The sequence below is a fragment of the Antrostomus carolinensis genome, unplaced genomic scaffold (assembly GCF_000700745.2).
Source record: "Antrostomus carolinensis isolate BGI_N321 unplaced genomic scaffold, ASM70074v2 scaffold3706, whole genome shotgun sequence".
Lineage (NCBI taxonomy): Eukaryota > Metazoa > Chordata > Aves > Caprimulgiformes > Caprimulgidae > Antrostomus > Antrostomus carolinensis.
This window is the reverse complement of record NW_010319614.1, coordinates 44072-71844: the sequence shown is the minus strand read 5'-3', so window position 1 is coordinate 71844 and position 27773 is coordinate 44072. Positions and strand designations below refer to the sequence as shown.

Genomic DNA, 27773 nt, shown 5'->3' with positions numbered 1-27773 from the left:
ACACGGTGAATTTGGGTTTGTTAGGAAAGCTGTTCTGCTCCTCTGTGCTGGCTGTAGCACCTCCCGAGGAGTGCAGTCCTCTGGAACTCTCTTCCACCCACCTTACCTTAGATCATGGTCCCTGTATCGTTGCTGAAAGTCATCTTTAAGCAGTTTCTAATGCCGCACACTTCTTTCTACTCTGGAAACAAATGTACTCCTCTTAATCTTCTTTGATGTTGCTCTCTGGAAGGGTGGATCTCAAGCTGAGATTTCTGTCAAGGATCACATTTGTCTATCCCACTCTTACAAAAGAGTGTGAAGTTTACTTCAAGCAGCTGATTCTCTTGTTGGAATATTTACTTCATCCACCGTCCAAAAGTCAGTGGCTGTAAAAAAAAACAACCCCAAAAACCAAACCATTATGTATTTCAGTTACACAGTGCTTCATCAAAAACGTAACAGGACAGAAAAGAGCTGAAGAAAACATTATGTGATGTTTCAGGTTGAGTCACCCGACTTCCATGACAATACAGATCGTGGTGTTCAGTCGACTGCTAAGTAATCCCCTCCCTAAGTCTGTTGTTGAACCCGCATGGTTAATTTAAATATTTATTTAATAAATAAAGAATTCTGAATAAATAAATAAATATACTGGGTATGTATTTATTTAAATAAAACATAGTGGTTTCAAACAAAATAGCAGAAAACCCATCCAACATGTCTGGAAGTAGGCATAGGCTGTTCAGAAGCTGGGAAGCATTATTTATATGCTGCCAGCAGTGATTTAAGAACTTCACAAAGGAATGTAAAGACCAGTCATTTGTATTCCTGCTCTGCAAAATTCCCAATTGCAGTATGAGTTCAGAATAATTGTCACATTTCTTTGCAGTCACTGCAAAGCTGGGGAACTCTGAAGCAACGTGAAACTGAGCAGTTGATGCCCTCAGTAATGTTCCCTGTTGATTTGCACTGATGAAATGAACAAGCTTAAATTGCTTCCTTTCATGCTTTTCTTGCTCTGCAGGAAGAAGACTAATGTCCAGAATTGTTAACTGTCTGAAATTACCTTGCCAATTCAAAAGCAATAACGTAATGCCTCAAACTGTGATAAAGTACAGCACTGAACTGCACTTTTAGTTCTGAATATTACATTTCCATGGCTAATATACGTCTTCCATACAGCTGACACAAGGAGGGGGGGAAAAGTATTAGAAAAGATGAAGCATCAAAGCAGGGGACAATGCAGAGCTGGCTTCTGTGTTTCACTCGCTCTCTAGATAACTTCTTGGACATGGGGACAGATGGGTCCACCCTGCCAACAGCTTTACCTTGCCCCTGCCTCTCCTTGTGCTGAGACATGTGCTTTCTGGGCCAATTTTGAATGCAAATGCGCCACTTCTTTCAAGTACTATATTTACTGCAAGCTGCTGTTTATTCTCAGCATCCTTCCTTTGTGCTGGGTTCCTGTCGTTGCCCGGCTCCATGAACTTCAGTTGCCTCATTTCCTCGGCTGGTTTCACACTATCAGATGATGATGAAGTTCTTGTGTCCTGTCCCCATCCCGCTCCTCTTATAAAGAAAAGTGTCAAGGGGCCAGTTAGTAGCTGAGAACAAAAGGTGACCTTCTGAGCCGTGTGTATTGTAGCGAGGGTTATTTTGAGATTGGCAGGTGGGACTTTAGTTTTTCTAGCAATAACATTATTTTTCCTCTCTGTACTTTTATTATAACCTCTAGAGTTGAAACAGCATGATCATTCCTGTTCGCTTTCTCCCTGAGGGTGGGCCACCTGAGAGGATACATTTCATTTTCCCCATAAGTACTCACATAACATTTTGCTGTATAGCAGGGGAGGTACCCAGCTGGACCTGTTTTTGAATTATGCTCAAGTATTTCCATGGGAGTTTATTATGCATTAGGTACCTTGAAGTGTCTATGCATTCCTGACAGAAAACCCGTAATGATATAGCTTGGGGTTGGTGTAAATGATGGGTGAATTTATCATGATCTTTTATACCAGCTATGCAACAGGTAACTTTATGTAACATTTAAATACCTGGAGAAACATTGGTACACTTCTGTAAGATCAATTTGTTCAGTATTTGAAATCACATTTGAAAGAAATGTAGGTAATGAGATTTGATTGGTACGACAAAATGTTATTAACAGAGTGTTAATCTCTCTCCTGTGTTTCCAACAAATCATGGGTGCGTGACTGCGGCACAGCAGTTGCCATTTCAGACTGCGGTTGTGATTGATTTAGGGAACTCTGTGTCAGAGCAATTCTTGCACAGGTACCTGCTGCTATCAGTAAAACTTCCCATTCTGCAGAGGGACGGGGGTTTGTTGAACACGTAACTGCCAATACAGATCTGATGTCCAGGGTTTTATTAACAGCTTACTTCAAAATCTTGTATACGAAAAAAAAAGAAAATTGGATCCTAGATCTTCACTGCAGCCTCTTATTATCTGCTCTCTGCTCTCCTTTTGGAAACAGGCATTCTTCCATCATTAAAAAGGGAATTCAGAGTGGGATTCACAGCATTGAGATACAATAATTGGCAGGGTTGTCTTTAAAAAGAGGTCTAGAAGTAGTGTTTTGACATGAGGTGTAGCTTGAGGTCATTATATGTTATTTTTTTCATGTGAATGTTATAATTGATAAAAATATGGTTTTGATTCTACGATCACAAATTTTGAAGAATATACGTAGGATTCCACTGCTGTAATTGCTGGTGAAAAACTGCTCACAGTGGTCAGGTAAAGCAAGAATTATTTTATATCTGTGTGCTGAGAAAGTATTGGAGCTGCTCAAAAATCTTACTGTCCTGTCAGTAATTGCAGCATCCCAAAGAAATGCTCAGGCAAGGGAAAAGAATATTCTAACATTGCCCTCTTATACAAGGTGTTCAGAATTCTTGCAAAGTGCTTGGAGGAATGTGCAGCAGGGAGAACACGCAGCAATTCATACGCTGCTTCAGATTTATGAAGTAGCTGCAATACAGAGACTTCCAGTGCTACTTTTAAACCTCTAGCAGAAAATACCAGTGAAGAATAATATAGCAGAAAAATAAACACTGAGAATTATTTATCCATTTCACAGAAAACCAGAAGATTATATACTTGCAAAATTACAGGGCAGTTACTGTCTCATGTATCCCATCAGTGAATTTAAATATTGCTGTGAATCCCACTCTGAATTCCCTTTTTAATGATGGAAGAATGTCTGTTTCCAAAAGGAGAGCAGCGAGTAGATGATAAGAGGCTGCACTGAAGATCTAGGTTCTGATTTTTTATTTTTTTTTATAGACAAGATTTTGAGGTAGGTTGTTAATAATAACTTATTTGGTTTTTTTTCTTGGTTTTCTTGTTACTTTATCCTATTTTGCTTATTTTTTCATTTTCTTTCAAAAGGCTTTTCAAACCTGTTTTTCCCCATCTTTCATTTGGTGCTGCTTTCCTTCACCTCTTGCTCTGGCTCCAGGCTGGCTGGTCCCTTTGCATCCGATTCCACTAATACTAGGGGCGATCACACATGCTGCTGCAGTGTATGGAGAAAATAAAAGTTAAAGGCCATTGCTGGTGTCCATTATTGACGTGATTTAACCTGTACAGTTACGCTGAAGCTCCTTTTCCTTCCCTTAGACGTTGGGTCAGGTAAGTGTGTATGGCAACTCTATTTTGGGATCATGGCAACGTGTTCCAATGCTGTGGCCAACTTTGCTTCCTCTCTGTGTCTTATATTCAAGAGATAATAAGCTGAACATGCCCCTTTTTAAAAGGGCTGCTGGAAAGATCATAGTTATTTTAAAAAGTATCATGGCCAGCAAGCTGTGGTCTCCTGATTAAAACTTTGTAATGAGTTGGATATCTGGGAGTAAAGAAAACAGAGGGGTGGCCATGGTAGCACGCGGTGCTCTGGGTTGTTGCTTTGCCAGTCATCTCTGAAGGTATCTGGACTCTTTTGGCTGAGGATAGGTGCAAAAATCCTGTGTTACTTTGTTCTGAGCAGATCAGAAAATGCAAAAAGCACATTTTCCTGTGAGCAGGGGGATTGGTGACCCCAAACCTGTGAGTTCCTTTATTCGATATGTGGTTTGTCGTGGCTTCCTTGCCTGATGCTGGGGCGGTCACTCAGCCTCTCCTCTGTACCACATGGACACGTTGTCTTCTCTTACCAGTTCTCTCTCAGTGTAAATCCTGGTTTATTTGCCTCTGCAGTTTCATGGGGATGACTGCAGCGATAACTATGAAGGATCTAGAAACTGGTGGTGGGAATTGGTAGGATAAGAACGGGAGGTGCAGTCTGTGGTCCTCAAGGTGAGCATCTACGGTGCCTGTGTGCGTCTGGCCTGCTTCCTCAGAATGGGTGGCTTTGGCTTCCTCACAACGTGTGTGCTTTTAATCTGATTTTCAGTTTTCTGCAGTTAGTAAGGCACATTTTCACATGAGGAATAAAGAAAAACCTATCCAGGGACTCAAGTATATTTATTGGTATAACAGCCTGTCAAGAAGAGTGCTCTGTTTGTGGAAGAGATACAGCCATCAGAGTGTATAATGGAGTGTCAGCTCTGCCAGTTGGGATGCAACAGACTTTGCAGTTCCACTGCATTCTGGTTCATTGGGAACTAAGACAGAGACTAATGCTTGTCTGGAAGACAAATACGTTCCTTGGGAGGATCTGAATTCTTCTCAGATGTACTTATGCCACAATTTGCAGATAACTGAGTCGAGAGCTTGGCGTATATCAGTGAACGCACAGTCTAGATCAGTATGATGAAGGCTGATATTCTGTACATGTGTCTTGATGCACGTGGCTGGAGTGACACAGAGGTTATAAACAAGGAGCAGGAGGCACTCACCTGTGGGAAGTTACTCGTTTCATTTCTGATGCTAACACTATAAAGATTTGTCAGCATTTTTATTTTTTTTCAGTGAAACATCAAAAATAATTGAAGCCACATCACTTTTAACTATATTGGCAAAAGCCAGCGTCTGGCTGGAGCTGTGTGAACACAGTGGGCTTCTGTGGGTGCGATCCTTCTGGGTGTTCTGAAAATCACGAACTGGGAGGCTCCTTCTGTTGGCATTGTCCATGTTTCCATTTGGTTTTGAACGTAATTTTTTACAAAATGTAGGACTTCACTGTGCAAAAGGTGGAGACCATGAAACACAGCGTTACATTGCTTAATGAATAGAGAACAGTTATGATTCTGTGCTTGATTTTTAATAGCAAAAGGATTTTTTTTGCTCTACACTTCAGAATGTCCAGTTCACCTACTTTTTGAGCAAATGTGTTACCTTCTCCAACTTTTTCACCCTTAAGAAGTTTAACGTAAAAATTTCCCTGTTCCTGATCCTTAACGTTGGAAGCTACAGGCAAGAGTGGTGTGGACAGACCCATGACCAGTGACTCGGCCATTTCCAGGATAGATAAAGAGAAATTTAAAAACCCAAATGTTCATTTATTTCAATCAGACACACTCTAATAAAACTGAAACTAATGTTCAAATGAACATTTTGAGTATTCTGTTGAAACCTAAATTATGCTCAGGTTAGCTTGTATCTGCACTCATCCTTTTATCTAATAGGACGGATGTATCTAACTTGTCTGTTTTTTTTTTCCCCTCTAGTTAATGGTCTAATGACGCTTGGATTTGCAGGTGAGCTTTACTTCTAAAATTTAAACTTCCACTTGTGTTTTGTTCATGGCAGCTGTTGGAGAAGCACTTCCATCAATAGCAATGGTGAAAATGTAGAATTGCTCATAATTTTGACCCCCTTTGACCAGGGATTTAGGCAGAAGCTCTTGTGTGGTCAGATTGCTCCTGTCAAATGACAGAGATTTTTCTACAACCCTGTAAAATATTGAAGCTCTAGAGAGAGCTAACCAAAACCACCAAGGCCACAGAAAATGCATTTAAACACCCTGCTGGGAAGGGGCTGGAGTAAACTGTCAGCACACGTGACGTGGTGGAGGAGAAACTTGTATTCTGTTGGATTTATAGGGTTAGAAATCAAGTGCCAGCTGTCTGTTTAGATACCCAGCCAGGGAAGGCAGCTTGGCTTAAATTGTCAAGGCATCAGTGCAGCATGTAAGTTGCCAGCCGTGCCATTTTCATACCTGGTTTTGAATTCTGCCTGGCTGTAGCCTTCATCTGCACATCTAGCTGTGGAAAGTACGACTGTGGAGCTGCTGCAGCTGCCAGATGAACTGGTAGGAGCGCTTCAATAGGCAGGATCTGTGCTATCGTGTTGACTTCTGAAGGACAAAATTACACTGCCTCTGTTTCATAACTCACCATTTCTGTCACTGGTGATTAATTGTAGTTCTGGGGTTTTTTTGGACATGGATGAAGGTTTAGCATCAACTTTCAGAGGCCTGACAATCAGACATAATGAAGGAGGTAGGGTCAAGTGGGCTTTGGGTCTCAGGTGCAGCATGGGCTGTCCAGTTATGGGCCTGCTGCTCTTGGAAAGTATGTGAAAGCAAATTATTTCCTTGGTCAGATGCGATGCCTGTCTCTCGTTTGGCACATGGCATCACTTCCCCAACTAAGGAATTGGCTGCAGTAGCTGGAGTTAAATTGCCAGGTGCTCCTGCCCAGGCTCCAAAGGAGCCATCTCCTTTGTGAGGGAGACACTTAATGTGCACTTGAGCTTGTTTTACAGTCACATGCCTCGTGGGGTGGAGAGGGCTGGAGCAGCTCTGCTGTGAGGACAGGCTGGGAGGGTTGGGGCTGTTCAGCCTGGAGAAGAGAAGGCTCCAGGGAGACCTTCTAGTGGCCTCCCAGTACCTGAAGGGGCCTATAAGAAAGATGGGGACAGACTTTTTATCAGAGCCTGTAGCAACAGGACAAGGGGTGATGGATTTAAACTACAAGAGGGGAGATTTAGACTGGATGTCAGGAAGAAATTTTTTACACTGAGGGTGGTGAAACCCTGGCCCAGGGTGCCCAGAGAGGGGGTAGAAGCCCCATCCCTGGAAACATTAAAGGTCATGTTGGACGGGGCTCTGGGCACATGTTTTTTCTGACTAATTTAATTTAGGTGTATGCATTAAATACGTGTATGTATTGTATATAGAAGAACAATCAAAATAGTGGCATTTATAAAGGTAAAGCAGGGCATATTTAACTACTTAATCAAAACAAAATGTTTCAGCCTTAGCGAAATCAAATGCTTTAGGTAATCTGAATAGAATTCTTTCAGAATTTAAATTTTATAAGAAATATCAAAGTGCTGTCTCTGTATTCCAGAGACAGGCATGGGCTGGATGGGAAAAACTTTGACTCTAAATATCAGGGAGTTGCCCTTACAGGTTGCAGAAGGTACAGGCTTGCTCAGGCCAAGGTTAACTCTTTCCTTACAAGTAGCTCTGTGCTGTGACATCAACATCGGATAACGGTAGATAGTTCCTTTAGTGGACAGACCAAAGAAAAAGCTTGATTGTGACTGTGGAAATTGAAGCCCTTTAGCTGGTAAGATAAAGAAATGTTTCTGATGTTGAGGTACATTTACATTCGTGTAGTGAGTTGAGCAGGATGCATCTGTGTAAGCTGGAGAAGTGCTTTTTACCCTGGAGTATATGATCAGGAGCTCCAGTTAGCTTTTAACTACAGATGCAAATGTAGTAGTAAGTTAGTATGAGTAGAAGCAAAGTAAGATTAGAAAAGTGACTGGGTAGGTTCCTCTGTGCTAGGTCTGAAAGATGATACTACATATGGTAACCTATAGTATTTTATACTAAGTTATGTTTTTAATAAATTTATATATAATTTTTTCTATTTTCTAAAATTATTTAGACAGTTGCATGTAAGTTTTACAACCATGTCAGCAGTAACCAGAATTATATGAAGGAGTTTGAGTGATGTGTTCGTGCTTCTTCTATTCCAGCGTTTGAGATTTAAGGTGCTTTCTGATTTTACCTAGGTGCACGTCAACCGACTAGTCTCTGCAACGAATCTCTCATGTTAGAAAAGTTACCTGCCTGTGGAAAATCCTTTGAAGAGATGATGAAGAAAGTGGACTCAAAAAAATGGTGCAACCTGACAGAATTTATCATGTAAGAGTCAGTTTTGGTTCTGATAGTTCTCACCTTTTAATGGTATTTGTCCTTTTTAAAAAAAGATGACCACAAATGCCGAGAACACTGGAACACCTACACCCCTGATACATCCCTCATGAGTGTAAAATGTTTGTGCTCCAGATACACTGCAGTCCTCCTGTGTTTGGTTGCCAGTTGCAGAGGGTTGAGCTGTAGCTCTGAAGTCCCTGCAGCGTGGTCCCATGCACACAGAGAGACTCAGCTCTTCACTCAGAGTGCACAAAGCAGAGTGCTTTAATGAAAACTAACCAATGGGCTAATCAATCGGTACAGCTGCTGCTGCTTTTACCTCAGACAGTTGTGTTGACATTTAATCTATATTTCTGTGTGTTTTAGGCAAATGTTGCCCAAGTAATTTTTTTTTCTCAGAAACCACTGAAGCAATATGCTTTTAGAATCACACTATTCTATTTTTCCCGCTGGCAGCATTGAGGTTCCCTCCTCTGATTTCCTTTATTCAGTAAGATGGTGGGAACATTTCCTCACATGCTGTTTCAGGATCCTCTCCCCTCTCCCTCAAGCTGTACACTTCAGACTCTGCTCTGAAGGAAACTCACAGGACTTGTGTGATTGGTGGCATTTTTGGCTTTGTGGAGCACCTGCTTCTTCAGAGCCTGTCTGCTCATGCATAACGTGTGGTTTTCGGAAGCGCTGAGTACCCTCTCCACCAAATGAAATCAGAGGAAACTGCAGGTGTTCAGCTCTTCAGAAAATGAGACTCAAGTGAATTAGTTCTGGTGTGGTATGAGACAGCCTGAAGCAGAACATCTTCCTGGATCTGAAACTGCACTGGTGGTGTTTCGGGGGGTGCTCCTGGGGCAGGGTAGCCACAAGCTGGCTGGCATCACGTCTGGTACAGCGTCATTTAGCCCCAGCTACATTCTTGTCTCGGATGTTCTTTGGTCCTGTCTGCTTTTTAGTATCACTTTGTGATGCAAGATTTTGCAGTCACCTCATGCAAGATTTTAACTAGCTGACCACCAGTAGACATGATGGATAACAAAATGGACTGCTGTGTGGTGTTGCAGCAGTTCCTCGTGTTTCTCTCACCACTGACACGCATGTTAAGCTGTCCTACCTATTGATGGTGTTTCATAACCTGAAAGCATATTAACACTTCTTAGCACTCTTATTTAAACACCTTAGATGACTTGACAACCTTACAACCTTTTAAAAGGTAAGTTCTTAAAACTCAAGGCGTTGGAGTGGAAGATTTGCTCATGCAGCTCTCTCCAGCTGTGGGGAAGAGCAAGAGGAGGTAAGCCCTTCTTATCTAGCTTGCTGAAATTGCATTCAAATCTGAAAAAATAATGTGTGTATACAAAAGAAAAGCCTTGCAGTACAGGTGCTGCTAAATTTATTTAACAAATACCTGTACGTTATGGGACAATAATTTTACTTTTGCAACTCATCTAGGTACAGGTGGGTTTGCTTTGAAGGTAGCTCTGTAATTTCGCTCCGTTGGATCTTCGTTATGGTTGTATTATAATCACAAAACTGAGTTCTTTGCTGATAACTTGTTCGTATTGATAAGTGTCCTCAACTAATGGGGCTAATTGCAGCAGAGAAAGGTACCTCTGGCAGTCAAAATATTAGACTCAGCTTTTGTTAAGGCAGCTTTTTGCAAGCCTTGCACTAAGATTTCTTCAAGAATTTAAATACTTTGCAAGATTTTGTCAAGGTTTGGAGATGACCAAAGTCTTTAAGTTCTCCTGACCTTCAATTAGAGTTGAGAATCACGTTTCCTCGTTGGTGTCACTTTCATTCCCTGTAACAAGGAAATTCCTGCCTACCTATGGAGACTGTTTGTCTGAAGAAATTGGTCAGTTTGAGGCTTTGCTCATTTTTCCCCATCTGCAGTACCAGAAGAAAAATGCCAGATTCTTCCAGATGTAACAAGAAAGATATTTTACGTTTTTACATAATACACAGTTTTTAAAAACTTCTATCACTTATATTTCAAGTCCTAGCTTAGAAGAGAGTAGAGGGAGGAATTTGTTTTGCAGTTTATTTCCTGAATCAAGTATTAATCAAGCATTATCAGTCTGATTACAAACTTATCTTAAGGGTTCATTGCAGTGAAGAAACAGCACATTTACATCTACCTTTAAGGAATTTACTCTTTGGAGCACCAACACTGTGATTTTGACATCATGCTTTGTAAAGGAAGCATATAGGCTAATTTATTCCAGCTCGTTAGAGGAACCCCGATGAATGGGATTGAAACACTTCTTTATTTGGAGTATTCTCACAAATTAATTAAAAAATGGTATTTCTAGCCATGCTCACTTAAAATTTAGATATTTAAACCCAGTAGTATTAGTTTGCCCTGATTTTACATCTAGCCTCCAGCAGTAAAAATTAGTCAACCTGGATTAGACAGCGGGTTAAAACTGTGAGTTTTGTACGAAGGAAACTTCTTTCATACAGGAATTTCTGCATGGCACTTCTCACTTACAAAGATCTTGCAAAATTTGGCTTTGTATCATAAATCAAAATTGTAATTGTTTATGGTAATCTGTTTCTTTTCTAAACTCTTTGTTTTATGGAAGAGTTTTAGCTCCTCACGGTATTTGGCTGTCCTTGATTACAGTTACCTGCATTGCTTCACTGTTCGGTCCAACAGTCGTGAGGGAGATTTCAGTGACTTCCATTTGCTGTAACTTAGTTATGCTGTAAGATTTTCTGACAGTTCTGTTACTTATTTCTTAACTTTATTCTTAACAAACTCACATTCTTCAAAAAAAAAAAACCAAACAGCCTTTTGCCTGATTTTAAACAGATGAGGCTCTCTCATGTGTGGCATCTAGTATTGGAAACCGATGTAAGGGCTTTAGCTGATATTGATCTTGCTGGAAATGGATAGTGATCACATACAAATTGTAAAATTTCAAAGTTTTACAGAACCACTATCAGGAGAAAGTTTCCCTGTTAGTTTAACATTTTCTGTGAGGGTTCATACAGAAATTAGGATACAAATCCTCTGGGTCAAATTGTCCAAAAGTATTTGAAAGCTTAAATATGATGAGGGATTCAAGTGAGATTTTAAAATATTTTAAGTCGTTTAGATGTGGTGATTCTTACTTGGACGCTGGAATATGAAGGACAACCAGAAATAGCCTACAAGAAAGGTAAAACCTTCAAAAACCAAACAGCTGGAGACACTCATTGAGAGAAGAGGAGGGGATCAGCTGTTCACAGCTCTGCTGATGCTCTTAGGCTGTTCAGAGGGAGCCCTGAAGAGGCAAATGCGACTGGGTGGTTTCAATGACAGGAAATTACAGTCCATGGCAAGTGAACAAGCAGAGACTGGGCTGGGGGTGACAGCTATGGGGAGTTAACAAAAGCAAAGAGACTTCATTCACCAGAATGGAAATTACAGGTAGTTTTTTATTCTTAATGTATAATATTTCTGATATATTTATATATAGAATCTATTTCTGTGTTGTATATAATATCTACAGTAGCATACATATTAGATTTCTGTATTATATTCTTAATATTTAGCAATGCCAGCTAAATATGTAAAATCTAGTACTGTCCACAAACCGGAGCCCTTTATTAAGGGTCAGATTTTTTCACTGTGCTCTGTGATAAATCCTGCTCTGGTTACAATGGGACTGTAGTCGAGAGGCCAGGTATGACTAATGCTTTAAGCAGGAAGCCAGATGAAGATGGGAGTACCCAGAGCTGTCTTACATGGACCTGAAAAAATGTAGCTTATTGCAGTTGTGTAGATTACTTTCTATTCTTAGCTAATGAAAACGTTTTCTAACTAGATCCTGGAAACAATTGAGCTAGAACAAACAGTCTCTAAACAAATCTCTGCTCCAACAGCTCTACATCTTTCGTGTGTTGGGGACAGTGGTGGCAAATGAGCTCAGAAAGTGATCTGCCTTCAAAGCCATTCCTTTCACCAAAGAGAAATGCACGTCTACATGTTTTACACACGTCTTTTGCTGCACACTTACTCAGTTATATCCTTACACATCTTGTCACACCGACAGTCCTCCATTAAACTGAGTCTCCACAGCGAGCCAGCTTGGAGGTATCTAAGGAGCACATCCTCAGACTAATTTCTCACCAAGGGTCCAAAGAAAAGGATGGAGTGCTTTTCTTTAGCTGAATCAATCAATTAAATAACAGTTGATAGTGTAATATCCAGAAGATAGTGCTGATACGTAATTTCCAGTGTTTCAGACCAGTAAACATTTCCTGAGGGGACAGACCAGCCTCAGTAACATTTACTTGCTATTGGACATAGGATTTGATTGTTATCTGTGGTCTAGTCAGGTGACTTCTATTTCAGCATGAGGCATTCTGTGACTTCAAGCCAATGCAACAGTTATCTCACAAGTGTATAGTCTCCTGCTTGCTACCCCAGGAGCTCCCAGACAGTTGTTCCGTGTTTGCCAGCCAAGGAATAGCTGTGGGTCAGGAGGCCGAGGGTGAAACAGCAGTTTGTGTTTTGGAAGAGCGCTCTAGCAGAGCAGCGCATCCAATGAGATGATGTGCCTTCTGTGTTTCACCAAAAGAATTGATTTTCACTTACTTCTTCCTGCAGTCCCTACATTTCTTTTTTCCTGATGTCCTGGTGTGAGCTGGGCCAGAGCTGGTTTCTTTTCAGCAGCCAGAACAGCGCTGGGGTTTGGTTCCAGCTGGGATTGGTGACGAGAAGAACGTTGCTCACACACCGATGTTTTCAGTTGTCACTGGAAGTCAAAGGACTTTGTGTTTTGCTGGTCTGCAAGTGCAAGGCCTGGGGAGGGCAAGGAATATTGACATGGATCAGCTCCATGGGCATTTGGCTCTGCCAAGGGGCTGTTCCATCTCCTGTCCCCCCATGAGGGGCTCTTCCTCTCTTGCTCTCTCTGGCTTTGGCTCGGGCTCTGGCTCTCCCGGGATTGCGGTTTCGGGTCGGGATTGTGGCTCCTCCAGGATCGTGATCTGGGAACGGGCTGGGCTTGGTCAGTGGGTGGTGAGCAATGGCATTGAGTATCACTCATTTGCATATTTTATTATTATTATTGTAATATCATTATTACTTTAAGTTTTATGGTACTTTGATTATTAAATTGTTCTTATCTCACCTTACGAGTCTCCTGACCTTTGCCCCCCAGTTTTCTCCCCTATTTCCTGGGGAGGGAGTGAGCGAGCAGCTGGGTTTGGCTGCCAGCCCAGTACAACCACCACGCCTCATCAAGCCTGTCTTCACAGCCCAGAGAACCCCTGCTTTGCTCTGAGGCGGTGGCTGTGTGGCACCTGGAAGATATTATAATTTAGATTTTCCCAAAGTTTTGCCTTTGAGTCCTTAGTAGAACAGGAGAGGGCAAAATTTGGCTTTAAGTAAATGTCTGGTGCTGATTCACTGCATGTATGTATGTACCTGGTAGAAGTCCCTGCTTTGCTGTGAGCATGGTCCCAGGCCTGTCCCCGTGCTGAACAACCATTTCATTTTCTCTACAGCCTCAGTGCAGTTTTCCCAGAACCCTGCACATCAAAAATGAATCCCATAAACAGAAGCAATAGGCTTCAATCCCACTGAAAATGATGAAGGAGGTCCGCCCATGTTCTGTGCAGATGTTGAAGATTTGAAAAAGGAATCAAGGCAAAAAAGATGTGCATGACAAGAGCCAAATTTGATCTAATCTTCTGGAAAAATAATCCTGAAGCTGTTGCTCAATTTTAAAGTCAATGGGAGTTTTGCCTGTTACCATTTGGCCCAACTAAACTAATCATAAAAGTGCCGAGTTTTTGAAGAAACATAGCAGAATCTTAAAGGGAAGAAAGCCAGATGACATTAAGATCAATGGGAAAACAAATTGTGGGAGAAACATGTGCAATCCAAGCTGAAATTATATGCCCCTGGTTCTTAAAGCTGGGACCTCATCACTTCTGCTGGCTGAGTGCTCATGTGGGAGCCCTCCAAACAGAGTCACTCGCTCGCTTGGTTGTGTAAGTTTTTTTCAGGTTCCCCATTGACTGCTGCAGGAATTCTGATCTCGCTGCTGATGGGTGATTGCATCCAGCTGCTAATCTCAAAACATCTGTAGAAGGGGAACGTACTGTGAAAATCGTAGACAAACCACTGGGTTTGTTTTGCAGCTAAGGTGAGGCACTGATTTGTCTGAGCTAAGTTATTCCCATGGTAACATGTCTCACAATTAGAAAGCAAACGCCTTTGGCTCATTTCGTGTCAACATTGGCAGAAAAACTTCAATTCTGGATTTTTGCATGTGATTTTCTCACACAAAACACAAACGAGCGTTGCCTGGAGCAGAACCTTTGAGTGGCCAGCACACGTGATTGTAGATCCAGAAGAGCACTGAGCAGTCCCACTCTTCCTCAGTGTGCCATGTAGGGGGGTCAGTGTCTGAATTTGTGTGAGGATTTATATCATGGTAGACAGACTAGGACATTGGTTTTGCTTTACCTTGGACAAAGTCATGGTAAAAGGCTGCAAATCACAAATGTGTTTGCACAAGAGAAGCTGGATGTAGTGCTGCCTGCTCTCCACATGAGCTTCTGCAATGTTTTTGGGTAACGTTCTGTGTGTCTGAAGAGTAATTATCTTTTTTTTTTTTTTCTGAAGACTTCCTGGGGAAGGGAACCAAAATTCCTTATTTAGCCTGGTGTAACCACTCTCACTTCTATCAGCCCAGATTTAGTAGAAGTAAATATTATTTGTCAGCTTAGTGTCTCTGAAGGAAGGCTGAAGAAACCTGCACTTTATGCGGCCTCATGTCAGTGTAATTTATTTAACAGAAAGTGTTGGATGCAGTGTAGAAAAACAGGGGGAGCTGTGGCGGATGCTCGCATTTTCCACTTCTTCAATAAAGTGGTCTTCCTTGGGGCTTTCCATGCAGATACACTTGCTGCCTGGGGTAGCCAAGCACTGGAACAGGCTACCCAGGGAGGTGCTGGAGTCACCTTCCCTGGTGGGATTGAACAGACGAGGTGCTCAGGGACATGGGTTAGAGGTGGAACTGGCAGTGTTGGGTTTGTGGTTGGACTCGATGATCTTAAAGGGCTTTTCCAGCCACTATGATTCTGTGATCTTTAAGAGGAACTGCATTGCAGGTGGATCTCCATTACTTCCATATGAAATGATTAGCTTTGTTTTATATTGTGTAGAGAAGAGTAGGTCCTGATGAATGTGAATGAAGTGGTGAGTTTGGATTCGGAGACCAGGACTCCAGATGAGGCAAGATGAGGCATTGCCACATAACTGCGTTCCTCCTGATAGATGCAGAGGCTGAAATACGGTTCCTTAATGCACTTACAATTTTTCTCCTTTCCTAAGTAGGAGAGGGAAAGCCATTTTATACAATTCACGGCTTTTAAAATCAAATCTATATTTGGTGGTTCCAGAGGAGGCACTGAATAGGCTTATGGCTTTGGACACTCGTTTCTAAAATCTTTTCTCTCTTTAGTGCAAAGTGATGGCAGTGCACTCCTAAATCCATGTCTGCTCTGGCCACCTTACCTGATGCAGAAAGGTGATGAAAAACATTCACAGACGTTGAATTTTTATTGAATTATGCAAAGTATACCTTCTGAATTTTAATGATACATTAAGGATGTTTGCAATTATGAATTATGTGAAGACCTGCAGATCATTTTGCTTATAAATGCAAAGCCATCGCTTTGTTCTGCAGCATATTGTAAAAATAGCTGTGCTACAAACTTACAAAGCCTTGTCAGCTTTTCAGCTGATGAGATTTCATGAGCTTTTCATTTTAGACAGGGAAAAATCTTGCTTTTTACAAAGAAAACCTTGCTTTGAAGAGCTTCCTGGAAACCAGTAAACAGATTGAACATGATAAGGGGAAATTGGCCAGTCTTTTTGGAGGCTGTTGAAATAAATACACAGATTTCCAAGAGTTGAGATTTGCTGAAGTAGAACAATGTTATTTGTTATTTATACCACAACACATGCTGTAGCTGCGGTCTACAAAAGCCTCAACTCAGGGACACCATTGCTGAGGAATGGGGAGAAGAGAAGATGACTGGAGATTGTTCTTCAGCAAGGATAGCTGTTTCTTTCTGGTTAAACCACTGGAGGCTCTAGGTCTGCCCCTGAGACGATGATGATGTATCATGTCCAAATGATGTGCTTCTGCAGCCCATTATCTATCTCTTCAAGGTGTTTCGGAGCTCACATCTTCCTGTTCTTCAGTTTACAGATAACTTAGCAGATCTTTATGGAAGTTTTTACTAGTGTGAGAAAAGAGAAGCATCTTCTGAGCCTGCTGCTAAGTAGGAAAAAAAAAATTATCTTTTCATTACCAATATCTGAAAATTCTTCAATTTTTAATATCAGATTTCAGTTCTTCAAGTGTTTTTTTTTTTTTTTCAACAAGTTTTGACATGTTACATTTACTTGTCATGTGTCTTTGTTTTCAAAAAGAGAGTGAAATCTGGCATTTGCCAGAAGGTCACCAATGTAAATATCGATAATGGCTTAAGTTCTGCAAGGGTTTTCAGCACTGGTGAGGTTAAGGTCACCAGAAGACAGCAGTTACAATATTTTAGCAAGGGTGCTGTGTGTCAGACTGATGAGTGCCGCAGTAGGTGTATCAGACTAATGGCAGGTATCTTGCACCCACAAGGTGGGATCGGTAGGTCAGTGCTTCCTTTGCCAAGTCAAACAACAAATAGTTCAAGGTATAAGAATATAATAATCCTAATGAGCAAAATTGCTTGCAAAAAGTAATGTAAGCAATTTAGAGGTCATGTTGGAAAGCACTCTGCTGTTAAATTTCATGACTTTCAACACCTTTCATGCCCTCTCTGAATTTTGCTGTGGTGAGATCAGTAACAGGAAACAATCTTCATGGAGCTTGTTACTGAAGATTGTATTTCAAAATAAGCAATACTTAAGATTTCTGTCTAAAGTTACTTGGTGGTAAAATAATTAGGCATAAGTGATAGACTGGTGTCAACTGTGCGACGCAGATATCATGGACAGTGTATTTTTAGAGGCAGTGAAAATGCAAAAAAAGATAAATGTGTTATGAAAATGAATACTTAATAAAAACTCCTGTGCTTCCGTTTTGGTATGCAAGACAACTTCTGCATTCTTGTTTCTAAATGGATCAGTGACAAACATATAATAACCCAGAGGAACTCAGCAGAGGTGAGAAAATAGAATTTTTCTTGCTTCAGGCTACATATGGTATTGTTCATGTGGTTAACTGTTGACAGCATGACGAGGTATGAATTAATGCTACCCACTTGTTCTGGATTCAGGGTCTTGTTACAGAATTTATTATATAACGATATTTTTTAAAAAGTATTTTTTGTGGTTAATTGACAAAGCTCTGGCACTTCTATTTCACTTTGCAAAACAGTGTCTAATTCAAGGTTGGAAAGTATATCCAGGACACCAAATGGAGCGTTCTGTGCTCTGACAGATATCGGTCACCTCGTCAGCACATTGTGTCATTGCAAAGGGCAGGCATACATGTTGCTAGCTGCACTGATGAACTTGAAGGCAGTGTATGAAATTACTGTGGTACTGATGAAGAATAATAGAGGTGCAGCAGCTTTGTAAGATTAAAGTGGTTTTTATTCTGTGATAAGGGCTGAATGTTTAAGGGGTGGAGAGAAGGAAGGTTGCCACAGCGTAGCGCATAGGTGTGCGATGAAGGGCACCAGTCGCTTCAGCTTTCATCACACTGATATTTGACGTTCCTCTGGAGTGTACAAATGTCCTTCACACATTTCAGTGACTGCTCACATGTACCATTTTATGGTAAGGTGAGTATCAGCTCATAACATAGATTCTGGGAAGGGAAATGTTAAAATGAACCTTCTGACACCTAGAACTGGGTTCCATGTCTACCTCCTGTTGTGGAGCCTGTGATGTTGTCACTGAGGCCCTGAGTCTGACTTTTATCTGCTGGAAGGTAGCTTAGGAAGCAGAATGATCTTAAGATAATCTGTTATATATTATTTATCGTGCTGCATTGTAATCTATCATGGATTTTTGCATTATGTTACTGGGGAGTGTATATACTTAACAGATATCTAGGCTGACATGTCATGTACAGGTGTAAGGTATTAGTGTTGCTGCTTATGAAAAAATGTACAAAAATGTAAAGTTATTTCTGCTTTTGACTTTTGATCTGCATGGAAGAAAACCCCTGGGCTTTTTACCGTCAGTGTGAAAATAAGGCAGTGTTTCATGATCCAAAGAGGAATTAGGTAAAGGCTCAAAAAGTAGAACCACAACTTGACTAGTCACAGTGCTTGAAAATTAACAGATGCCATAAGAGCTTTCTTGTGGTGAGGGCTTGTCATCTTTCGTCTGTGCCATATTACACTGCTCTTTCTCACATTAAGGTAGAGCTTAAATCACCTTCAAACATGATCATGCCCTTGAATAGCAGTTAAGCAGGACTTCTCTATACGTGGCGCTGCCCCTATCAGATCTTTATGCTGTACCTTAAATTCTTGGCTAACATTGCTACTGTTCCGTTGATTCTGTGGCTAATTTTTCATCAGCTTTGGTCTTGTGTGTGAACTGTCCATGGACAGATTACAATTTTTAAAGACTCTTTATTATTCAAAACTGCAAAAATCACTTGGTCGCTAAATAGTAGTTGACGTGATCTGAAGTTTAAGATCTGTAATTAGTCACCTGATTTTTGACTCCCATTCTTTGTGTTCTGCTTGGAAAAGAAAACAACTACCATTTTCCTCCCAAAGCAAATGGATTTTGTAATTACAGGAATTTTACCGGTATATATAAAGCCCATTTTCCATAAATAATCAGAAAAAAAAAAATCTACATTCTTGGCATGCTCATAAAAATTAAGTCAGGGCTCTGGAAATTAGGATGGAAAGTTAAATGCAGATGAATTAGTTTTTTATTTTATTTATTTTTCACTCTGTGCACATGCTGCAGTGGGTGTTTCTGAAAGTGTAAGCCTGGTTGACCTGTGATTTCTACTTCACAGCTGGATATCATCAGATGTTTTTCTCCCTTGTTTCCACTTGAAGAAATGAGGCTGTGGTGTTATAAAAGGCTTGGGCTACTTTGGACTAAGTGGAATCTAATAACAGCTTCCACTCAGCAGATGATGTTTTAATATCCTTCAAAAATGGAAGCTGAAGCGGTTGTTTGTACATGTAAGCTGGAATGAAGGAGGGGGCTCGTCTATTTTTTCTTTCCCTGTGGGCTTTTGTCTGCTGGTCAGAAAAGTGATGATGTTCACAGGTGTCTGTTTGGAACCGCTGTCTGGAGGCCCAGCTGTGCGGTTCTGGTCTGGATTAGAGCCACATTTGCTCTGCCTGCGTGTCAGCTTGGTTCATCTAGAGATGGAAAGCAAAGCCTTGAGCTGAGCGGCTCTGGGCTGGTGACTGGCACAAAATATTAAACAAAGACAGACATCCAAAACAGCCCTTCACACAAGACAGAAGAACGAGGAAAAATGCGAAAATACATTGGAATTACTGTTATCTTCATTGGCTGTAATATCACAATTTTCTGAAATGAAAAGTACAATATAGTAAAAAGGTACATTTTTAATTAATGCTCTTTCTCCTCCACTTACAATCTCATTGTCTTTCCAAAGACCATTTCGTGGTTAAGCTTTCTTCTCAATGTTTGGTAATTGGAGATGTCTTTTTTAGCTCACAGCGCTAAAGTCTGTTTTAAAAATTATTCTGCTTCCTTTCAGCTTTCAGTGAATAAGAAATGGCCCTTCTTTCCCCCTTGCCATTCTCTCTGTTTTCCATCCAATGTCAGTGTCACTGCAGTAGCTGCTGGTGTTGGACCAGGGCAGGGAGCAGGCAGCAGGCTTCCTCAAACCGTACCACATCCTCAGTCCTGTTTGCACTGGTAGTTGTTAATTAAGCTCATTCTGAATGGAGATAGCGGGGTTGCTGCTGCAGACCTGGGGACATCTGTTTACCAAGGAACTTGTTAACATCTCAGGAGCTTACGCCGAAGTGAGCTGCAGTTGTAATTGTGGTCTCTATCAGCTTCTCTGTCATCAAAGCTGCGATTCAAGTCCACTGTAGAAACTGAGCAGTGATGATTTAAAAGCAGTGAGTCGCCGATGACCCTATTCTTATGATAAAGAAATGTCCAATTTTTAGCCAGAAATACAGTGTCTGATGTGTTAATTAACACAGCAGCTTAATATCTGTTGTGTAAAACTGGAGAAGGGGTTTGCCTCAACTTGGCAACTTCCAGCAGAATTCACAGTAACCACTAAAATAGCATGTATTTCTTCATTGCTGCTCTGAAAGCTAGCTCAAGAAGGATTTATCTGGAGAAGTGCAGCCTTCCTTTTAGTCTTTGTCCCTGATGAGGTCATGATTAAGTAATGTATTCTGACATAGTTGGTTCTTTGTGCAATAGCACAGAAACTGATGGTTCAGACAAACTGTATTAAAGCCACAGCTCTTGAGCCAGATCACTGCATGGAGCAGAGAGACACTGCAATGTTGTAATCATCTCTAAGGAGCAAAACCAGCTCTGATCTGGAAGATGCGGTACGTGAGTGAACCTTTGCAAGCCAGACATCGGCAGAACATTTCAGCCCTTCTGTTGCAGGATGCCGGTGCCGTGAGCTGCTCCTGCACCCTGCCTTTTCCTGTGCATTCCCTTGCAGTGCATCCCCTGTATCTCTTTCTCCCTTGGCTGAGAGGTGGGAATTTGCTGGCAGCATCTGAGACCCCGTGCAGACTCTTCAGTGCATTGAGTCCATCATTTTCCACACATCATCACTGATGGCAATGGCTATTGAGGAGGTGTGACCCATATTTGGATACGTATGCTTAATTTTTTGTGGAATTAGGATTTGCCTTTGTGTATTCTTTTGACTTTTGTCTAGTTTAGGGGAGTTAAGGGACTGGATCCTGTCGACATGGTGTAGTGATGGCTTCAGAGAATACTTCCCCTCTGAACTGATGCTCCTCAAAAATAGACTGGGTTTACAACTAAGAAATCATTAAAATATAGCTCAGGAGTGGTAGAAGGCAAAGCCCACTTGCTAGCAGAAGCTTCTGGCTTGGAACATTGCAGTGCTAATGAATTTTTTATCTTTATAACATAGTACCTGGTGTCAGACTACCTTTCCCTCCTGGTTCTACATCTGGCTAATGTAGTAGTTTCTGTTGCTCATCAGAGATGGATATTAGGTATATAAACCACCGCTTACATCTACAGTTGCTTTCTACATTTACATTTTCTTGCTGTATTTTTAGGAAATTAACAACACTTTAGTAATAGTTGTGCATTTTAGGGCTTTCATTTAGGTTTATTCAACCTTGTCTCATTTTCCAGACAGCTGTTGCTGTGAAGGCAAGGGTGGAGATCTGTATTTATTTCAAGGGACACCAGAACGTATTTATTATAATTTTCAACCCAAGTGCGTAAATCTGTTGCAATGCCCATTATTTGGTGGCATGAGAGTCAACTATACTTTATAATGTTGTCATTAAACCAACACGGATTTTTTTGCCTTTTTTTTCCCCCTACACTCCTTTCCTGCCTGATGTTTTGTAGTGCATTGCTTTGTTCTGGCTGAGTTCTGTATTAGAGATGCACAAGAGCAGACCTGATCTGATTAGGGAGGTAGAAGTGTGCCTCGGAGAATCCTCCTCTTGGCAGAAGGTAATGTGATGTAAAGGAATGGTGAGATACAGCCACAAATCTGTTCAGAGATGTTGAATGAACAGAGCTTAGAAATATTCCACCGTATTTGTAGGCTCATTGCCGATTATAAAACTAAAGCTTTCTTTTTAACATGGTGGTGAAACCTCAGGAGATAATAATCTTAAGGTTTGGATCTTATTAACTTATTTAAAGTTCATCCAGGCTGTTACACCCTTAAATTCTATAAAATCTGGCTGCATGTCATGCAAGAATAGGCTTTTTTTTTTTTTTTTTTTTTTTTTGTGAGGTTGTTTGGTACTTCCTGCCTCCACCTCATCTGGAAATGCTGTAAGAAAAACCTTTCTCATTATGTGATATTTGTAATTATTATTATTTCAGCATTTCTCAACCCCATTCCAGACAGGGTGGAAATTACAAGGATGATTATTCACTTTGAACTCTCATTTAATATATGAATATGTATAAAGAAATTTCTTGGTTGAACCATCTGGGGGTGGGGAAAAAAAGAGTTTTAAAACATTTGTATTAAAATAAACCACATAACTTTTATTATGCTGGAACAGTGCCTCTAGATTCCTGTCCAGGATCGTAGAGTAGCAGAAGGAGTGAGTGTCCCTGGGGTGTCTATTACCTGATTTACATCAAGACTTGTTTTTGCTAGAGAGAATTTTCCCTGTATTTTCTGAATACTTAGTGGACTCAAAATAACAAAAAATAACAGTAACATGATATACGATACTCTACTTCTTCAGAATCCTTGGGGATTTTTTGAAACAACAATTTTTCTTTGGAAAGTGTTCATTTGTGGAACCTCTTAATGAAATAATCCTTTTTTTTTTTCCTTGGTCTCATGAAAATTTGGAGGAGGGAGTTGTATTTTTGTGTGTGTGTGTGTTTGCAAACCAGTCATCTCCGCAGTTTTTCTGTGTGGGGATGTTGAGGAAGAAGGAGCAAGGATTTGTCACATTCCTCCTTGGGAATGTGGGAAACTACAGATGAGATTCAAGCCCACGCTTAGACCTGAGTAGTTGGCAACTGCATACCCTGAAATGGGTGAGATGTAATACATCCAGCTGCTTATTTGAATCATTTGAGTGGATGCTCCATCAGACACTGCCCCATTAAGGCAAATGTGCACTCTAGCGTTCTCGATAATAGCTGTCTGTTGTCCAGGTTCTTGATTATGGGTAAATACATACAAACATGTTTTCTCACGGGTAAAATAACTCACAAAATAAAATCTTCCACAGTTTTTTAGGAAAACTAACCACACGATTGTTATTATGTTTTAGTGGAAACATAAGGTACAGGAGAAACAGTGCTTGTGCCTGGAAAATGAAGTATCGTTCTAGAATATTAAAAATTGTCTTTCGAGACAAATGTGTTCCAGCTCAGAGATTGCTCCAGAGAGGAATTAAGTATTTGCCGTGTTCTCTGAAAGGGAGTGTTTACAGCAGTACGCAGTGTGACCACGTAGCTGGTTCCTCCGTGAAACTTAGTGATTCTCCTGAGCATATTGGGGGAAAGCATGTCTTTATAGGAATTTTGGTGCTCACACTAAGCCTATTTTTTGGTTTTAGTACTGGCCTCCTGAACTGAGTTGAAACTCGCAGATACATTGATGTGAGCGTGGTGGTGTTGAGTTGACATTTGGACTTGATGATCCTAGAGGTCTTTTCCAACCTGAATGATTCTGTGATTCTGATTTTTTAGCCCCCTGATCACAAAGCCTGTGACCTGGCTCCCAGTGAATATACCTTTTCTGAGTATAAACTGACTAGGATCCTTGTAGCTAGCCTGACAGAGATGGAAATGTGACTAATAACCTTCCCACAGCTCCTTATAATGCGAGAGGTGAAGGACCTTGTGCTGCTGCACTGCTCTCCAATTACTTGTTCTGGGAGTAAGTAGAAAATGGCATTTCTTGTTCTTCCCTTTCACAAAGTGTGTAGTTTTTATGCTTTTGTGTTGAAGGATCTCCAGTCAGAGGCCAAGGCGTCTTTGTGATCGTCGTTTTACTCTACAGAATTAAAAGGCTTCCTACTTTACCATTTGAATAAAGAGAATTGCTGCATAAGAGATAAGAGTCAAGCATAGGAGAATCCAATTGGAATTAACAGCTGTTATCCCTACCTCCCTCTTAAAAAAGCCCAACAACTTGCAAACCAGTTAATCGACTACAAATCGCCTGTGCCGCAGTGGTGAGGATTCGGTTGCTCCTTTCTGAGGCAGCTGTTACGCAGTACGCTGCGGAGGAGGTTTTTTTAATGTGAACTTTCTGCATAAACTCTGAATTACATAAATATTTAAGTGAATTGAGCTTTACTGGCAGGCATATAATTCTCAAATAGCTGAGATTTTTTCTTATCTATGTTCTCACAATTGTGTGAAAAAACAGTTATCGTACAAGTAGCTTTTTTTTTTTTTTGAGAGAGAGGGTATTATAGGAAAATTGTAAGGAATTCAAACTAGTAAGAGAATATTTTTGTTCTATTTGTCTCTTAGAGATTCAGTCTTTCAAATACAACATAACTCCCTAATTATTTTTATCTGGCCTTTTGGCAACATTTAACCAGATTTTTCTAGCAATGTTGTACTTGAAATGCCAAATCAGTGGGAAATGTTTTTGTTTTCACCATCTAAAATTTATGAAAAAAGAAAATCTACAGAATTATTGGAATAACAATGAACTTCCTATAAGATTTTACACCCAGAAAGGAGGGGAGGAAAGGATTTGTATCATGAGGACTTTTAAGTTTAGGGTACTTTTATGTGAAGTCTGCTCAGGTCACCAGGATTTTTTGTTGGTTTTGTTACTCTGCAGGAACAGATGAACAGATTGAGGTGGCTGTGGCAGGGGTCCTCTGGGACAGTCTCTCCCATATTCAGCTAGACATCTTCAGCTCCTAAATTAGTCCAAGGACATAAAGAATGGATGCTACCAGGTCACATGGAAGAATGACACTATTAAAATAACAAACAGCTAATATTTGTACTTTATTTTTAGGTTATTTCCTCTTGTTTCCCTGCGGCTGCTGATGTTGTCACAAAAGCTTCCTTTCTAGTTGCTTTGCTTAAAATACACCTACATTGTGCACAGATGCATCTGCGTGTGGACTTGTCAGATTGTCCATTGTATTCATCATAGAACCATAGAATGGTCTGGGTTGGAAGGGACCTTAAAGATCATCAACAATGATATTACAGCTAATGAAGATAACTAATTCCAATGTATTTTCTCGCTTTTCCTCTTTCTTCTGTCTTGTGTGTAGGGTTGTTTGGGATATCTTTGTTTAATATTTTGTGCCTAATTTTATTTTAAGAGCAGAGCTTGAGAGTGTAGTGTGGCTCTGGAGGGACATGAGCCCTTATGAGATCTACAGCAATTGTTTAGAGACAGATTTTTAGAACTAGTGAAATTCCTAAAGACAGTCCCTAAAAGCCCTTGAAATCATCAAATGGTCTGGGCTGGAAGGGACCTTAAAGCTCATCCAGTGCCAACCCCCCTGCCATCAGCAGGGACACCTTCCACTAGACCAGGTTGCTCAAAGCCTCATCCAACCTGGCCTTGAACACTTCCAGGGAGGAGCAGCCACAGCTTCTCTGGGCAACCTGGGCCAGGGTCTGACCACCCTCACAGCCAAGAATTTCTTCCTCACATCTCATCTCAATCTCCCCTCTTCCAGTTTCAAGCCATTAAAGTCCATGAGCAGGGCAAGAAATAAGGAGGCTAAGTTTTCTTATGAATAAAGCAGCATCAGCTCTGACACCCTGAGACTGAGAACTGTGAGGAGGTTGCAGAAGGACCTTTCTGTGAGGCTTTTTTTTCTTGTGTGAGCACAGCCCTGAGAAGCTCGGTGCTCTGCAGCCTGTCTTCTCAACCTGTATGCTTGTAGTGTGGGCAGGCAGACATTTCCCCTGACAGACAGGCAGTGACTTCAGTCCTGACCCAAACACTGAGTGTCTCTCCTCTACTACTTCACAGCAAAGGACTGAGTCAGCATTAGTCCCCCGTGGTCCTTCATGTCAATTGAGTCGTTTGTCAGGAGCTACCATACTTACATGTGCTGAAAGAGAGGGTAGGGCCTTCGGACAGTAGTGCAGGACTCTGTCCCTTGAGGTGCCATGTGGTTTCTTGCTCTTTCCTTTCTATTTTTAATTTCCCTTTGAAGTGAGTTTATTCGGTCACACAGGACTGAAAGGAATATTTAGAAATGCAGCAGACAATAATTCAGCTTCCTTCTTTCTTGCTCTCTTCATGTACTGACCAGACACCCTTCGTCGTCTTCATTTCCGATCTCCTCCCCTGTACTCCATTCGCTTCCTGAATTTCTTTGGCTCATGAAAACACCACAAAACCCATCCAATTACTCATTTAGGCTTATTGTTTCCTTTTTTTTCCTGAGGGGCAGCCAATTCTCATTACTATAAGTTATCCCTGGACAGGTATATGTCAGCACATGCAGTGTTGAAATCAAGTGTTGGGCATTACAAGGGGTTCCCCATCTTTCACGAGCATTGCAAATGTGTAATTAGCAATGATTTTTTTTTCCTTCCAGCTGGGCATTTGCTGGAGTTGGGGAAAAAGATAAAGGTTGCGAAAAGCTAACTTTCTGTGTGTTTATTTTCCTATTATCTTCTCACTGCCTGAGGGTACAACAGAACTGAAATCATTACACAGTCATGTTGTGGCTGGGTCCCAGCATCACATCATCATTTTTGCCACAACGTCGTGTCCAATGATAGATGAGGCATGAATGATCCATATTTTGCTCAAAATGTCCTGTTCTTGGCACATTTCTGTGTATGTTTTTTAAAGATACTGTAAATGTCTCTAGTGAGGGGGTTCTCATTCTACTTAAGTAGCATTAGGAGGTCCTGGCTGCAGTAACAGCACCCAAAGGACAGGGTTTTGAGCACTGTCCATCCAGGATCTCAGGATTTCACATGAAATCTCTTAGTCGTGTGAGTACGTGTGAGTCAGTTCTTCTGGCTCACTGGGTAGTATTTGGTACCCACGGCTTCCATTAAAGGTTCTTCAGCAGAGTATCTGCACGATAGACCCACTGTTGCAGGTTCTGTATGGCACCCTGTGTAGCTTTCTCCAAGTGTAACATGCATCTGCATTCCATTTAAACTTTGCTTCGTTGTCTTCTCCTAGGTACTATGACAACTTTACCCAGTGCACAGAAAGCGAAGCCAACAACGCCAGTTGCTTTTGGCCAAACCCCCTTGCCGAGGGCTTTATCACGGGAATTCATAAACAGTTCTTTTCAAACTGTACTTCTGAAAAGGTTCACTGGGAAGATCCACCGGATGAAATTCTCATACCTCTGATCTTGATCCCAGTCATGCTGACATGTGCCATGATAACACTGGTAGTCTGGTGCAGCAAGAGAAGTGATATCCTGGTGTAAGTTGTTCCTCTGGGCTTGCTTTTTCTCCATTTCCTTCTTCCAAAAACACTAAGAAAGGAGGACAGAGAGAGAAACTCGACATGAAGATTTCAGATCTGCTGAAATGGAACCTGTGAGACACTGAGACAGAGACAATGCTTCCGTGAACAAAGAGCTGCCTGCTGCTGCTGCTGCCGAAAGTCACCGCTTCTGAGCTTGGCCATCGCTGTTGCTGGTGCAAAGTTCTGTACTTCCATCAGGCCCCGTCATCATGGAATTCACAGGCAGCTCCCAGAAACAGGAGAGTCCCCAGGCAAATGGACCCCTTGGCTGCAAAAGGGGTAAAGTTACTTTCCCATGGAAAAAGCTGGTTGGTATCTCTGGAGTTTTCGTGCAGGACGCTTGAGGTTTCCATCTGTGAACCCTGTGACTTGGATAGAAGATCACTGGCAAAGGAGCTGAATGTGAATGTGACCAAATGGCAGCTTTTCCTGGAAGCTAGTCAAAAATCATTAGCAAGAACTGGAAATATTGTCTTGGCAAGGGAGCAACTGATGTGTCCAGTGCCTGTCTCCACAGGGAAATTACCATGCCACGTTACGAAATAGTTTATACAATGCCTTTAAGCATGGCTGCTTGGAGTTGTGTGGCTTACAA

General features: G+C 41.2%; 1 protein-coding gene across 1 annotated transcript; it reads left to right on the top strand.

The window, feature by feature from the left end:
* The first annotated feature begins 5618 nt into the window (after positions 1-5618).
* LOC104525984 (receptor activity-modifying protein 3) lies at positions 5619-27177 on the top strand. The gene is made up of 3 exons (XM_010169293.1): positions 5619-5643; positions 7913-8045; positions 26882-27177. Exons 1-3 carry the CDS (start codon positions 5625-5627, stop codon positions 27135-27137), a joined length of 408 nt encoding a protein of 135 aa, XP_010167595.1. The 5' UTR covers positions 5619-5624; the 3' UTR covers positions 27138-27177.
* The last annotated feature ends 596 nt before the right edge of the window (positions 27178-27773 follow it).